This window comes from Phocoena sinus, chromosome 1 (assembly GCF_008692025.1).
Source record: "Phocoena sinus isolate mPhoSin1 chromosome 1, mPhoSin1.pri, whole genome shotgun sequence".
In the NCBI taxonomy this organism is placed as follows: domain Eukaryota; kingdom Metazoa; phylum Chordata; class Mammalia; order Artiodactyla; family Phocoenidae; genus Phocoena; species Phocoena sinus.
This window is the reverse complement of record NC_045763.1, coordinates 60946574-60963898: the sequence shown is the minus strand read 5'-3', so window position 1 is coordinate 60963898 and position 17325 is coordinate 60946574. Positions and strand designations below refer to the sequence as shown.

The 17325-nt window shown below is 32.9% G+C and overlaps 1 protein-coding gene across 1 annotated transcript in view; it reads right to left on the bottom strand.

The window, feature by feature from the left end:
• The window catches only part of LRRC7 (leucine rich repeat containing 7), a 514499-nt gene that overhangs the window by 103765 nt on the left and 393409 nt on the right, over positions 1–17325 (bottom strand). The window contains exons 12-16 of the mRNA XM_032604391.1: positions 9847–9976; positions 8736–8851; positions 5119–5188; positions 3065–3164; positions 622–746 (exon numbers count right to left, since the gene is read on the bottom strand). Coding sequence (XP_032460282.1) covers positions 622–746; positions 3065–3164; positions 5119–5188; positions 8736–8851; positions 9847–9976 — 541 coding nt within the window. The remainder of the gene's footprint in view (positions 1–621; positions 747–3064; positions 3165–5118; positions 5189–8735; positions 8852–9846; positions 9977–17325) is intronic.

Here is a 17325-nt window from a genome sequence, read left to right as displayed (position 1 = left end):
TTTAAAATATGCTTTAAGGTGAAAATTTTTAAGTAATTTTCCCTAAGGGACCTCACCTACTCTTAGGCTCTTACCTTCATTAAAACTTGTCCTCACACTTAAGAAAACTCATAAAGTCTTCTCAAATATTCCAGAGACATAGAATCTTTCTGAGATTTTAATGCCAATGTAATATATTAATCCATTGGTTCTTTCATAAATGTGTATTTTGGCTTCACACAGTCTGCATGATGCCTTGCCTTGATCAGTGATTAAAAAAAAACACATTTCAGTGTTTCAAAGAGGTAATAAGGTGAAGCCCATCACCCAGACTTTTTTGTTTGATTTTTAGGTTGTTTTCTTTTTGGCTTTCTCTCAGCTTGAATCTCTTTCATGTTGCTATTCTGTAAGATGGGGTGGCATATGAAATTTGCTCAGTCAGGATGTTAGTCTCATTCCGAAGCTCAAAAGTGCTTCCAAAATCATCATCCTGCTATAATGAAAGGTATCACCATGAGACTTTAAGATGTATCTGACCTTCTAGCAGAGGTCAGTCAATTAGTCCCAAAGGCTATTTGAATAATAACAATGAACAAATAAAAATAATGAGAAGAAAGAGGAAACAAAAATTAAAAGGTTCACCTTAACTTTCCCAGCATTTTCATCATCTTCCTTTTTTTCTTCAAATTCAAAGGCAACAGTCATGCGTTGTTGTCTCTGTTCTTCCCACAGTGTAGGGTTAAAGCTGTCACTGTCTGACTGGAAATCTACAGTTAGATTCCAAAGTGTTATTGCTTTTTTTAAAAAACATAAATTGTTATTTAACAGAGCTTAGTACGCTATGCAAAAAATGGTGATAGGTACTAAAAACAAATACAAAAAGAAAAGGAAAAATAAAGAAACAGAAAGAAAGAAAGAAGTAAAGAGGGAAAGAAAGAAAGAAAAAGAAAGAAGGAAAGAAAGAAAAAGAGGGAAAATATTCCCCTCATATTTGTTACATAGTCTTTTAACATCTTAACTCACATTCAGCTTTCTTAAGTATACATTAATTATATATTGGGGTAGAGAAGTTTTCCAGTGTTGAGAATGAGCTCTCCATAACCTAATTATGATAATAGAGCTGAATTAGGTATTTTAAACCATTATCTCTATTAATCTTCAAAACAGCACCATGGTAGAAGTAATATAATCCTCAATTTAATAATGAGAAAACTATAGCTGAGTTTTAAGAAACTTGTTCAAAGCCATGCAGCTTCTCCATGGACAATGCAGGATTCTATACCATGACTGTGTGATTATAGAGTCCATAACTGTAACCACTAAATGCTATTAGGATGTTATAAAAGGTACTACATAACTTTGGTTTTGCAATAAACTGTCCAAGATTGCAAACTTTCTTGTCGTTGTTCTTTTGTGTGTCTGGTAGGGGGCAATGTAGTGGTGCTTGGTTTTATGGTAAAAAAGCATTTGGAAAATAGTCTTTAACATTCAGGTCTCAATTAATCTAAATGTGTCTCAAATTAACAAGGAAAGGAAATGGCTTATCAATCTTTAATTTATATGTTGGTTAATGGTAATACCTTCTTTGCAACAATCCTGTGAAGATCACATGAAAATGCAATAAAAGCACTTCCCAAAGGATAACCTTTATTATATAAAACTTTGTGTGTTGCAAGGATTTCTGCAAATTCACTCATTACACTTCTGCTTGAAAAACCAAAGGGTGACTTGCTTAAATTTCAAGAAAACTTTTCTGTTACCAACTCTGCTTTCCTCAAAGGAAAACAAAGTGAAACAAACTAGGCTAATTCCTTAACATCACATCTTACCTAACTAGATCTACCTCATTCCATGGAACAATTTAGGGATTTAATCTGTCAGACTAGATCTCAGAAATGGCCAGAAAATATGAGACACTTTTCATTTTCCCCTATAGCCTTTCAAAATGAAATATTTTGTTAATCTATTAAATTAACAAATATTTATTATTTGTTATATTAAATAATATATTAAAATGAAAATGTAAGTAAAGTTGCATGAATAAAACAATCCTTATTTAAGACTCTTGTTATACCCTATGTAAACACAGTGGCATTTCTTTCATAAATTCAAAAGATCAATTTTACTGAAGCCTGAAGAATACATATGAAACAATCTTTCCTTTTTCTACTTCTGTAAGTCAAAATTTGAATGAAAATATCCTAAAATATTTCAAAATGATTCATTTCCCTTTTTAAGTAAAAAAACCTAAAGACATTTATTATAATTATCCTGAAAATAATAACTACATAAGCAAATAGTTTCTTTTAAAAGTTGGTCTCTTTTAAATGGGTTGGGTGGATTTAATCCATGGGTGGATTAAAGTGGGTTTACTCTTTCAAGAATTACTATTACTGTTAGACTGTGGTAAATGTGCATGACAGCCTGTGCTGGCTTGAGCTAAGGGGCCTGTGCTGAATTTCAAATGGTAAAGGATAAAGCTCCTTTAAAAATTTTATGAGTAATGTGATCATAGAAGAGAAAATTTTATTATTGAAAAAGGTTTAAGTTTTTCAAAAATTATTCCTATCATGATTGCTGACATTGTTTAGGAAAACTCAACTTGAAAAATTAGTCGTTTGCAAGTCATCTCTTTACGGTTGACTCTTAACATGAAATAATTTGGGGCCTGAGATCAGGACTAAATGTTTAAATTGTATTCATAAAATTCGTGAATGCAGGAAATAAACCAACTTATCTTCCTTAAGATCTGACTCTTCTTAGCTCATTTCAACTGGCTAGGTATCACCTTCGGTTAACTAGTCCTGGGTTTTGCAATCCACCAAGAAAAGATGTCGCTCCTAAAAGTCAACATTATTTTCATGACAGATATAAAGAGGAAGAGTTATGTTTTTGAAATCTTACTTAGAATATTACAGTATGGAAGATAATTAGAGTTGCTTAGCATTAACCCCCAAATGATTTATGTGTGTCATGTAATTATGTGTCTTGCCCATGTGCCAGTATTGGCCAGAGATTAGAATAAAATTAATCCCTTTTATTCATAATCATACAAGCATAGGAGAAATTTCTACTGACTGTTTACCTTCATCACCACGAGGTTGCTGTGGAAACATGTAGTTAGTCAATACTCTTTGCTTTGTTTCTGGATGGGCTTCAGTTTGTAAAGGGATAAGGGCTTTGGACTGGAAGCAAAGGACATAAATTAGATTAATAAGATTGGAAGTATAAAGAATATTTCTTTTATATAGCATAAAGGTCAATAGTCTGGACGCACTGTGCTGAATGAACAGTTAAAGAAAAGTAAGGAAAAAGGTAATGAAATAAGAAAGTATAACATAAAATAAGACTATTGTAGAGGAATATTTTGAAATTCTAAGGTTTTCATAATGAGATTTTCTTTTTCTTTAGTACATTCTTCTACAAGACCTATTCATCTTCATTGAGTAATGTCAGTTTTGATCTTGAAGAGACCAAAATATGTCAAACTGTTTCAACTAAGTAAACTTTTGGTATAGTCCTATATTTTCATGAACTGTTGCCCTAAAAAATAAATGGAATTTGCTATCAAATTTATACTATACAAGATCATCTATGAATTTAATTAGGTTAAAACATAAGCATTCATTTTAAAGAGATTTTTGTAACCAAAGACAGGGTCCACATACACATAAGCAACAATCCTTGTATTTGATATATCACAATATATTTACCTATGGATGGTAACATTTAATTCTCTATTATTAATTTTATTTCAGAAATACTATTTATGAAGGTATTTTTTAGAACTTTTACATTATATACTATTTTTATAAAACATATTGGAAATAATATTATTTAATGTTTTAAAATACACTTATTTCATGACATTTATTAATAAGAGTGAAGCACAAAGGGTATTTGGGATACCAACTTGTCTCATGAAACTAAGTCAGAAACACATTAAATCGCTGTTCTAAATAAAAGCTAAATGGTGCAGCCACTGTTCTGTTCATTCTCCCACAAGAATAATAAATCATGACATTAGGGGATGTTTTTTTACAATGCAAGACTGTAGAAAATACTGTTCCATTAGCATAGTTCACGTTGATTCCAGAAATGATTTATTTATAATGATATATTGATGCTTTGAAAAATCTACAGTCCATTGGTAAGACTTGAATTTGAAGGACAATCTAATTTTTTTTAGTAGATGGAAGAAAGTGCTGTAATGACTGTAGGAATACAAACATTATTCTCACACTTATATTTCACATTTTGTAGAAGTTTATTTTAATTTTTTACAAAAGTAGCTCAATACCTATGTCTGAACAGTTCATTTACCAGTAATGCTGTTTTTATGCTCAGAAAATAATCATAACAAACTAAATCCAAGATGATTTGTTTTCACTTGGTAATTCATATTTTGGGATAGGATGTTTTAAAATTTTAGGATTACAAGAAAAAAGTAAAAAGAAGAAAAATAAACTATGTCAAAATCATCTATCACCAGTTTTTCTGGTGGCAAATCAGATGTCTTCAACTATTTCTTTTTATTTTCCAGTTAATAAAATTATTCATTAACACTCAATTACTAATTCAATTATAATCTATTTTCATAAGTATAAGAGTTAATATCAAAACAATTTCACAGAAGATACTGGTAATAGCAACAAAAGACATCACAAATTTTTTGAATAAAGTTTTAGAATTAAGTTGATTATAATTAAAAGCGCACACACACACACACACACACACACACACACACAAAAGGAACATGGAGGATAATAATTCCCTCTTGTGGGAATTGTGGTAATGATTTCTTATTCTTTACCTTCAGAGGTATAATTAAAGTACATCCTCTGAGGACATGTATGTACCACCTAGAAAAATGATCATTTTGTGTATTAGATCTCTGAAAATGAAGTAGAAGCTAGATTGAAGCATTTAAAAGGGGTGAGAACTATAGTACTATTTGTCCACAGCAATGAAATACTTATTTGAATTATTACCTTTACAAAAATCTCTCCTCCAGGGGATAAAGAATCTATATTTTGCAGTGATTGTCAAAGGTACCTATTGGGAATAAGTTAGCAATTCAAAGTTTCAACTGTAGTTCATTTGAATAAACAAAATAAATCAGGTAATAAAAATTTTTACCTGATTGTCAGAAAGCCACAAAGCTGCAAGCTCCTTAAGTTTGGTAAATGAGAATGGTAAATTCTTCAATCTGCAAAAATAAGAAAAGTCTAATAGCATGGGTGAAGATGGATAAATGTCATTTTTATGAAGAATTTTTTAAAATACTGTAACTTATTTGTTTCATTCTTCTCTCTACTTCTTTTTCCATTGAGTAGCCTGAGCAAGCTTTTAAAAGTGAAAATCTTGAGTTTACAACTCTTCAAATGCTAGGATAAAACTGAAAATTGTTAACATGCCTTGTCAGACCTTATAAGATCTGGTCCTCCAAAACCTCTCCAGAGCTTCTTTGTTACTCTTTTCCTGACAGTCCCATTAGTTCCACTGGCCTTCTATCAGCCTACTCTGAGGATTAGCCAAGCTCTTTTCTTCTGTCTGGAATATTCTTTCTCCCATACTTCACTTAACTACAATTCCACATATTCTTTAGCTCTCAGCTTAAATGTCAGTTCCTCAAAGAAGCTTTTCTTGACTCCTCATTTAAATTTCTTTCCCCAGTTTAGTCTCAAAGCACTTTCATGGAACATATCACAGTTTGTAATTTTTTGTTTAATTTTGTGGTTATTTTTTTACTGTCTGTTATCCCCATAAAATTGTAGGTTCTATGAGGGCAAGAGGCCATTTCCACCTTACCTCGAAAGGAATTTACAGCTCCTGAAAGCGTGTCCTTTTGTTCTTTCCCCTTCATATATTATGTAATAGATATTCAAAGAGGGAATCTTTAAAATTAGCATTTTGAGATAAGCGAAGTTGGCATCAGCCTTGGTATTCAATCAAAATTATCTATTTAGCTTTGGCTTCAGCCTGTGGAGGGCCAAATCACCAACTGCCTGCTTCAACATACTGTATGATATCCCTGAAATTGTGTATGATCAATATATTGTCATTACATGGGTTACCACCATAGCTAGTCAACAGAGTGAATAATACAAACAAGGCACACCAATGAATTTATTGTTATTTTCTGCATGTTCACTTTCAAATACAAACATTTTAGATATGACTTGGAATGAAAATTTCCTTGAAATTCTTTAATATGTTGGAATTCTATCAGTCAAATGATGAATAAATATATTTTGAGAACAGAAGTGGAAAATGTTAGAATAATTAATAAGGATTGTGGAAGCAGTTAATTGTATATGCAAAAGCAATTAAGCACTATCAAATAATTTAATAAATATGAAAAGATATTGACAAGCCAAGAAACATATCAACAGACTGTGTATTAGCTAGGTAAGTTTAGGAAGGATATAATAACCTTTCTGAGCTAACAGAAACTTGTAAAACATAAATAAGTATATAAAGAATAACAGGGATTAAATTATATCACAATTAATTTTAATATAATCATTTTTTATACTAGCATTTATAACATTAAACCAAACTGTCCATTAAAGTTTTCTAATTTTTTAGTTATTTAATTTAAGTCAGAAATTATGAAGTAATGTGTTATGAGGAGAAGTTTTTACATCATGTGGAGATGAATTAAAAGTAGAATATCAATTCTGCCACATAAAAATTACATGAGGGGAAAACTGTCCAGAATCATATACAATATCCATGATAAATCATCAGTCAAATCATAAATGTAGAGTGTGGAAAGAAACTGTCAGAAAAGGATGTTACCCTCATTTTTCCTTATTCTTCCAGTGACCACCATTGAAAGTGAGCATTTATTTAGTATCATAACTGTGTGGTGTATTGATCACAGGAGCAATCTTACAGTTGACAGTGTAAAAGAATCATTGTTCCTGAACTCTAATGACAAACTTCTAAAATTTATTACATTTTAAATATAAAATTGGAATAATCATGACTTTTGGATAACATTTAATATTTAATCTTTTATGCAAGCAGTTTATTCTCTGACAGTGATGTTCAACTTTAGCCTCAGCTTTGACTGAATGTTGATTTTAATCTCAGGTTAAGATTCATTGATTAATTCATCAATTTAAAAATATTAATTTGGCTCTATACTATGTTCCAATCACTGTATTAGAAGACAAACTAGCTTATATTTCTGGCCAGATGAAGTATTTTAAACTCCTACTATTATGAGATTCTCAATGTCTTATTAAAATCTTTTACATTGGCATTTAGCAATGTGTTGTCCTATGGTACATACTCACATGTGCTATATTTGTTGGATAAATAACTCCATTAGGAGTCCTAACTATGGGTCATTTAAAAATATTTTATAAGCATATTTTCCATATCATCATGTAAAGTATTAACATATAAAATTTGAGCAGACCAAGTATTTAGGAGAGACCTCCAGCTCACCATGAAAACCCTCCCTCCAGGTTGACAATAATGGAGCTTGGTTCCACTGGGGACTGTAATTGAATCCACTGGAATCCATCTTCCTATGGTATCTCCATGACCATGTTTCTAATCTTATTCACAAGAATATAATTAGAAAATTCTGAAAAACGTCTTACTGAAAGTTGGGCACAACATTTAATGCATTTCCTTCATTATCTTGTAGATTAAGAGTCAAAACAAGAAATGGGGTTGATTTGACATGAATTACTCTTGATGCACCAAGCTATGAAGCTTCCATGTCACCTTGATTTAAAAAAAAAAAATTCCAAAGCCTTTAAAATAAGATTTTATTTCTTACATGGAATATTTTAAGCTACTAAGTGAATGGTTTTTGAAATTCACATTAGTAGTCTTTTCTTAGACAAACCAACAAACAAATGACAACTCCCACACTTAGTGAAACCTTAGAATCTGAACATTCTCTGTGATTCCATAAAAGCTAATCTTTGTTAGTTTTGTTGCAGTCTCATATTATCATTTATCTGACTGAAACAATGAAAACAAAGAGTTCAAGTAGTCTATTCTAATCCACAATCACTTTATCTTCTTAGAAGTTAATTTTAGTCAGTATTGATTTTATCCTTTCCTATTTGAGGACAACTGTGGTAGAAATAAAGATGAACAGCATTTTCACCCATTCACCCATATAACAACTTTGTCACAAGAAGAGGACCTATCCTTTCTTTGTTCATCCTTTTCAGAACATGATTAAATAACCATTTGGTTGTCTTTACTATAATGTGCAAACCTCATGACTTTTGAGTACTAGCTTCTTGACAATATTCTCACCAGTGTTCTGGTGGTGTGGACAGTATATACATAGCTCAGTTAATTTACTGGAGACATAAATATATACATGAAAACATATATGTACGCATACATACATAACTGTGGACATATTTTTATTAATAAATTTTGTAGACTTTCACTACAATTATTTTTCCATGTTTTCATAATATTATGCTTTCTGCATATGGGAGGGTTTTGGTACATAAATTTGGGTGTATAAATTTTACATAATTTTAATATACAATATATGTTTCTATATAATCAAACAATAAAAGTTTGAAATATCAGTTTAAAAACAATTTAGCTTCTGCCATTTTCTAAATGGATATTTGCATACTTATATAAATATTTGCATTCCATATACTTTATAAGACACAGAAAAATTTTTCAAAATTATTGATAAGAAACAATAATTTGCTTTTAGAAAATAACTAATATGTGATTGTGAAATATTGCAGAAATACCTGTTGTCACTCAAATTTAAGACTCTTAGCTTCTGCATCTGTCCAATCTCTTCAGGAAGAAATTCCAGTTTATTGGAGCGTAGAGACATAACTGTTACATTCTTACAGCTTCCAATCTATGGGTAACAAAAGAAAAAAAAAGTAAAGAATCACAGTGTAAACTATTTTTATACTAACATTTATAATTTATAAAGTAATTTAATTTACAAATTTCTTTATCACTTTAAAGACTATCAACATGTGTATTGTTTTATTTTTTATAATCTCACTCTCTAAAATATGTCTATAATACATATATTCCTTTAGATATTAAGACTGTGTATCTCATATTTTTTTACATATTATGAAGGAAAAATTTTCTTTTTAATTTTATGATTAGAATACTTGTTAGCTTCATTGTTTTCATAAATCATTGTTTTTGTCTATCCGAGTAAGTACTAATAAGCTATGTTTATAATAGATCATATATACTCAAAAATGAAATATTGTTGATATTTCCTTTGAAAAGTTAGTTTTATTTAATGTTACAATGGTATTTTTATTTTTATTCATAACTTTTGTCTCTAAATAATGATATATGAATTATTGTTCCTGTATTATGAAAGCATTTAATAGAAAATGTTAAATTGAAAATATACTTCACAGTTTTATCTTGACATGAATACATGGAAGTCCCATTTAGAGATGAATGCTAATGGACCATTTTGGTGGATCCTGAAGTTAAAACAATTATGCAACATGATACTTTAAACAACTTATTTATATTAAAAGCTTTCACTTAGAACTGGAAGTATAGTTATCTCAATATTTATTTATTGCTTTTAAAAGCAAAATATATAAGTTGGATTAGTTAAAATTGTATTCCTTAGCATGAACTAATTTATAATATTTTATTACTATTTTTGGCAAGCAGTGTTTAAATCAAATGTATTTCCTGAGTCAAATATAAGAACTTATAACTTGCCATTTAAAAAAGAATGATTAACAAATAAATAATTCCTGTATACATTCACAGCTCAACTCGTAAGCTACACTGCTACTGAACCTGTTAAGATTTAATCCCCAAACAGATTCATTAAAAGAAATTAATAGAAACAAGCTTATTCCTCACTTCTCTGGGTAATTCTGGAAGGAAATTCTCATCGACTGCTAACGTTCGAAGACTGTGAAGGTAGCCAATAGTAGAAGGTAGTGACTCCAGTTCATTACAGCTACAGTCAAATTCTTCTAATAAAGATAAACTGAAAATTAAATACATTAGTTAGACATTTTAAAAGGTCATGTGGCACAAAAGTTTTGGAAAAGCCATATATTCAAATTCACCAACCAAATTATTTAGCTAGTGACTGCATAATATTATATAAGTTAATTTATCAGTTCAACCAAATGTTCAATACCATTTAATAAGTGGTTCAATTTGCTGAAATAAATGTAGTTCATTTTTCTCCTTTCTTAATTCACCTGTCATTTAAATGAGCCATTGAGAATGACAAAAGGTTTTGTTTGTTTTTATACAACTTAGATGTCACATATAGTCAGAGGCTCATAATGTATATCCTTGGAATGAGTGCATATAACTGGCATGGGCAGGTAGAAGGGTATAGAGGGCAGGTCCAAGAAAGGGAAGATAAGGGGGGCAAAATATTAACAACAAAAACACTGATTAAATGCTAGGTATTTTACTAAGCATTTTAGAGATAAAAATAACTACTCTTTTCTTTAAAATAACTCTAGCAGATATCTATTATTTTAAACCCATCTTACACATAAGGAAATTGAGGCATAAAGAGGCTAAGTAACTTGTCCAAGGCCACACAAAGTAGGAAAACTAGTACCTAAATGCAGACAATATGGCTCCACTCTATTTTCTTGCCTCTCAGCCTGTGCATCAGTAGCAGAGGCTACGGACAGGGCTCATTTCAGCCTGCAGATGTGTTTTGGTTGGTTTACATAGTATTTTAAAAAGTGGTAAACTCTACATAATGACCCAGACTTTTGGTGCCTTTTGAAAAAGAAGAAGATCTGCAAATACTGGGCCTTTATTCTTGCATGACAAAAATGGAAACAGAGTAATGGCTGCTGTCTTCAAATGAGCACAGCTCTCCAGTTTGCCACAATCTCCACCACTCCAAACTTAGCCTGCTTTACCCCAAATCTACAGAAAGGAATTGTATGCATACACTTTCGAGCTATCACAAGGGAACAAGCCATTTCATTGTCTGGCTTTAGATAGCTGGGAAAGAAAGAGTGCCTGGCACAGAGTAAGCGCTAGCTATATTTAAGCTGTCATTGATGTTAATATTATTACACTGCTATTACCATCCATATCATTGTTTTACTGTAATAGGAAGGAACCCTCAAGGCTGATGATCTCACCATTGTAAAGGGAAGAATGAATTAGAATTAGCTGGAGTAATCTTGTAGAATCAACTTCCCTTTTTTATATCTTGGAACTAGCTGGCTTGAATGCAATTTATTCCCATAATTTAGTTAACAAGTGAACACAGAAATTAAGCATTTGGGTTTTAAGTTAGTCAGAATGGATTTGTGTCCCAGTCTTGTCACTTATTAGACATATTATCTTGGGTATCAAAAAATAAAACAACGGGCTTCCCTGGTGGCGCAGTGGTTGGGAGTCCTCCTGCCGATGCAGGGGACATGGGTTCGTGCCCCAGTCCGGAAAGATCCCACATGCCGCGGAGCAGCTGGGCGCACGAGCCATGGCCGCTGAGCCTGCGTGTCCGGAGACTGTGCTCCGCAACGGGAGAGGCCCGCGTACCGCAAAAAATAAATAAAAAAATAAAAAAAATAAAATAAAACAAGGATCAGAGCTCAAAAATCAAAGCTGATTTTATTTATTGCCAGGAAAGTGAACACTCCCTGTTCACACTCAGAAGAAATTCACTTAGCACTGCACTGCGGGGGAAAAGTCAGTGCCAAAAGGGGGTGGTGACAGGAGGTCATGATGATCATGCTCATTAAAGATGAAAAATTTGCATTATGGAGAGATTGGAATAAGTTCACAAGTCTGTGTACAAGTAGGTAAATCAAGTCCCGTCATTCATGGGTCAGGGAAGAATCTAATTCAGTCAAGTTCAGTCTGACCCTGATCAGGGTAACTCATGATTTATGGTCCTTAACAGCTTCAAGTGGTTAAAACCCAGAAGTGGTGCGACACAGTATTCAGCTGTGAATAATAGCTCTTAGGCAAATGCTTTTCCTTTTGTATAGACAAGTCATATTACTTTTCTACAGGCCTTAGTTTCTTTGTATTTGCAGTGACGATACTAGTAATTCCTGCCTCATGCAGTTTCTCTGAGTAGTTCATGAAATACTTTAAGTAAAGAACTTAGCACAATACCTGCCATAAAATACACACTCAGGAAATATTTTCTCTTTTTATTAGTGAACCCTGAGAAATTAATTTCTAAATCCTTTGAGGCCCGCACATTCAGGGGTGGTCATGTCAATGGGTACCAGACATACATGGCTGTGTGACTCTGTATGTATGCATTGGTGGTGGCAGAAATCAATGTATGTGGAAAACCCAGTAACAGATTATTTGTTTCTTAAAAAAAGTCTAGCACATTGTCATACACATATAATACACTAAGAAAATTTGGTAGAATTGAACGAAAGAGGTTTCTATCTATGGTTTGTGGTCATGTACTCAGCAAGTGGTCATGAAAGTACGAGTGAGTTTTAAAAATAAAAACTAGTGAGGCAGTGGCATGTACACATATACACTACCAAATGTAAAACTGATAGCTAGTGGGAAGCAGCTGCATAGCACAGGGAGATCAGCTCCGTGTTTTGTGACCACCTAGAGGGGTGGGATAGGGAGGGTGGGAGGGAGGGAGACACAAGAGGGAAGAGATATGGGGACATATGTATATGTATAACTGATTCACTTTGTTTTAAAGCAGAAACTAACACATGATTGTAAAGCAATTATACTCCAACAAAGATGTTACAAAAGTAAAACTTCAGATATATGCTCAGAGGTAGAAGTCAAAGAATTAAATAATTAAATAATACAATTAAGGTTTCTTATTTTTCTTTCTTTTATGAAAATATTTTTGAAGTTAGTCTTGAATCATAGTAAGGCACTCCTTACTTTGCACAGATTTCAGTTATCATGGTTTCCTTAAATAACATTAGTCCCCCAACAACATGGCTCAAATTTCAATTACCTCAGTATATTAACTGTGAGTAACTGCATAAAGTACAAACTTTGCTGCTAACTCTTCAGTCCACAAATCGCTGTGTAAATAACAGATGTACATCATGATCAGTGACTAGTCATATTACTTTTTTGAGTCTGTCAGTGATCAGTCTCTGCACATCCACTATTCAGTTCACACACGGACAGTAAGTCTTGTAGTTATGTTGCCTTCTTGTCAATCGGCTATAGAGAGATACTATAGGCACCATAATTTAACATTTAAAACATTACTCCTGTTGGATAATGCTCTTCGTCATCTTATTTCTCTTGGAGATTTGGATGAAAATGTGAAAATTTGCTTTTTATCACCAAGAACAACTTCATTAATCCAACCAGTGGACCAAGGAATTATTTCGACTTTGAAGCCCTGTTATCTTACACAGACTTTTGAAGAGGCTATTGATGCTACAACTGGAGATCATACAGTTTCTTTAGCTGAGTTTTGGAAGAAATATGACATAAAGCATTCAATTGAAAATAATCAAACATCATGGCAGGAAATAACAGCAAGTAATACTCATGCATTGTAGCAGAAACTTTTAGCATACTGTGCAAATAACTTGGCAGGATTTGAACTGAACATACATGGAATTATAGAAGAAACAGCTGACTGTGGGAATGCTGCCTGCCACTATTTGAGAGCCTGTAGATCTGCTGCCAGAGGAACTTAGTGAAGGAAAACTTGTTGACATCAATGAGGAAAGTGGTTGTAATGAAAGGATGAAGATGTCTCAGAGGAAGTGACCCTGGCAATAAACTTTACATTAAAGGAACTCTCAGAGATATTTCATGATATTGAAATCACAAAGGATAAAAGTTTGGAAGCTTAAAAGAAGGATGACAATTCACTGACTCATAGAAAAGATGTTCACTCTGAATTACAGCTTACACAATGAAAAGAAGGCAAGCACTGTTCAAACTAATTTTGATAAGCTTTTTTTTTTTTTAAAAAAAACACTTTAATTCTTGATGTTCCTAATGTTTACAATGACTGTGTATTAAATCCATGTTGATTTATTATTTTTCCATTTCTCTATACATTTATAACCAACAGCAACAGTATTTAATGTTTGAAAAGGTTTAAAGCTCTTTCGTCAGAACAATCATAATTTCCTCCATTGATTCTTAAGACTATTTTACATAGTTTCAGTGTGCATGGTTGTTTTCATAGTCCCCACTACTGTGCAAAGTGAGGACTTCCTACAATAAAAAGACAATATTTTTACTGCATATGGCTATACTGAATTAATAATTTATAGCCTGAAAGTATTTTACAGTTTTGGGTTACAAACACATGTGTGCAAAACACACATTCTTCAATGATCTCTGAATTCAAAGGATTCAAACTCAAAATCTAACAGTCCAGCTGACTTTATTAATGGTTATCTTGTTACAAATCACCTAAGGTATTTTAATACAGGATCCTATATGAATACAGTTGTACCACATTTACTCAAATTATCACTGGCATTCAAAAGATAGACCAAAATAAGTGAAATAAATCTGACAGAGAAAGACAAACACCACACAATTTCACTTATGTGTGGAATCTAAAAACAAAAATACAAAAAAGTAAAAAAAAAAAAAAACCCACAACCAAGCTCATATATACAGTGAACAGTTTGGTGGTTGCCAGGAGTAGGGGATAAGGGGTAGAAAAAAAATGGGTGAAGGTGACTAAAAGGGACCAACTCCCCGTTATAAAATAAATAAGTCATGGGGATGTAATGTACAGCATCGTATAGTTAACAATACTGTACTTGAAAGTTGCTAAGAGAGTAGATCTTAAAAGTTCTCATCACAAGAAAAAGGTAACTATGTATGGTGAAAAATGTTAACTAGATTTATTGTGATGATCATTTTTCAATACATACAAATATGGAATCATCCTGCTGTACATATGAAACCACATTACCCTTTGTACAAAAAAAAAGGATAGACCAAAAGCTACCTTTTTTAGAAGTTTTCTCTATAGTCTATAATAGTACACATTAAAAGTGAAAACTAGCTGCAAAGGAAGTATAAAGTACTTCAAAGCAGTGCTTCCCAAACTTTAGCGTGCATATGAATCACCAGCAGAACTCGCTAAAATGCAGATTCAGATTCAGTGATTTGGGGTGGGGCCCAGATTCTGCATTTGAAACAAGCTAGTGGGTGATGTAGAAGCTCCTGGTCCTGGGACTACACATTTTTAAATAAAGTACTTGCAAATATGGCAAGAGTAACATTAACACACACACACACACAGATGGAGAGATATACCATGTTCTTGGATTGGAAGATTCAACATTGTGAAAATGACTCTACAATCCAAAGCAATCTACAGAATCAATGAAATCCCTATCAAACTACCAATGGCATTTTTCACAGAACTAGAAAAAAAAATTCTCAATTTGTATGGAAAGACAAAAGACCCCAAATAGCCAAAGCAATCTTGAGAAAGAAAAACGGAGCTGAAGGAATCAGGCGCCATGACTTCAGACTATACTACAAAGCTACAGTAATCAAGACAGTATGGTACTGGCACAAAAACAGAAATATAGATCAATGGAACAGGATAGAAAGCCCAGAGATAAACACATGCACATATGGTCACCTTGTCTTTGATAAAGGAGGCAAGAATATACAATGGAGAAAAGACAGCCTCTTCAATAAGTGGTGCTGGGAAAACTGGACAGCTACATGTAAAAGAATGAACACTCCCTAACACCACACATGAAAATAAACTCAAAATTGATTAAAGACCTAAATGCAAGGCCAGACACTATCAAACTCTTAGAGGAAAACATAGGCAGAACACTCTATGACATAAATCACAGCAAGATCCTTTTTGACCCACCTCCTAGAGAAATGGAAAAAAAAAACAAAAATAAATAAATGGGACCTAATGAAACTTAAAAGCTTTTGCACAGCAAATTAAACCATAAACAAGATGAAAAGACCACCTTCAGAATGGGAGAAAATATTTGCAAGTGAAGCAACAGACAAAGGATTAATCTCCAAAATATACAAGCAGCTCATGCAACTCAATATCAAAAAACCAAACAGCCCAATCCAAATATGGGTGGAAGACCCAAATCGACATTTCTCTAAAGCAGATATACAGATTGCCAACAAACACATGAAAGGAGGCTCAACATCACTAATCATTAGAGAAATGCAAATCAAAACTACAATGAGGTATCACTTCACACCGGTCAGAATAGCCATCATCAAAAAAATCTACAAACAATAAATGCTGGAGAGGGTGTGGAGAAAAGGGAACCCTCTTGCACTGTTGGTGGGAATGTAAATTGATACAGCCACTATGGAGAATAGTATGGAGGTTCCTTTAAAAACTTAAAATTAGAACTACCATATGACCCAGCAATCCCACTACTGGGCATATACCCAGAGAAAACCATAATTCAAAAAGACACATGTACCACAATGTTCATTGCAGCACTATTTACAATAGCCAGGACATGGAAGCAACCTAAGTGTCCATTGACAGATGAATGGATAAAGAAGATGTGGCATACATATACAATGGAATATTACTCAGCCATAAAAAGAAATGAAATTGAGTTATTTGTAGTAAGGTGGATAGGTGGATGGACCTAGAGTCTATCATACAGAATGAAGTAAGTCAGAAAGAGAAAAACAAATACCGTATGCTAACACACATATATGGAATCTAAAAAATAAAAAAAAATAAAAAAGGTTCTGAACAACCCAGGGGCAGGACAGGAATAAAGATGCAGACATAGAGAATGGGCTTGAGGACACGGGGAGGGGGCAGGGTAAGCTGGGACGATGTGAGAGAGTGGCATGGACATATATACACTACCAAATGTAAAATAGATAGTTAGTGGGAAGCAGCTGCATAGCACAGGGAGATCAGCTCCGTGCTTTGTGAACGCCTAGAGGGGTGGGGTATGGAGGGTGGGAGGGAGACGCAAGAGGGTGGGGATATGGTGAAATATATGTATACGTATAGCTGATTCAATTTGTTATACAGCAGAAACTAACACAAAATTGTAAAGGAATTATACTCCAATAAAGATATTAAACACACACACACACAAGATATGTCAATGATGGCTAAAATTCATGTATAAATATTATAAGAGTTGTGTTTGGTAAGGTTTTACCTTAGATCACATATCAGTACAAGCAACACTACTCAAGGTAGTAATGCTTGACATTAAACAACAGCAACAATATTGACTTAATTTTCTAAAAATATTCTCCACATTTTTCTCTACTTTAGTTTGGTCTCCATGAATCAGTCTTGGATGAGAACATATTACTGTATCATTAACCCTCAATTACCTAGCTAATGGGGAAGAGGGATTGTGAATATACTACATAGATAATCTATGA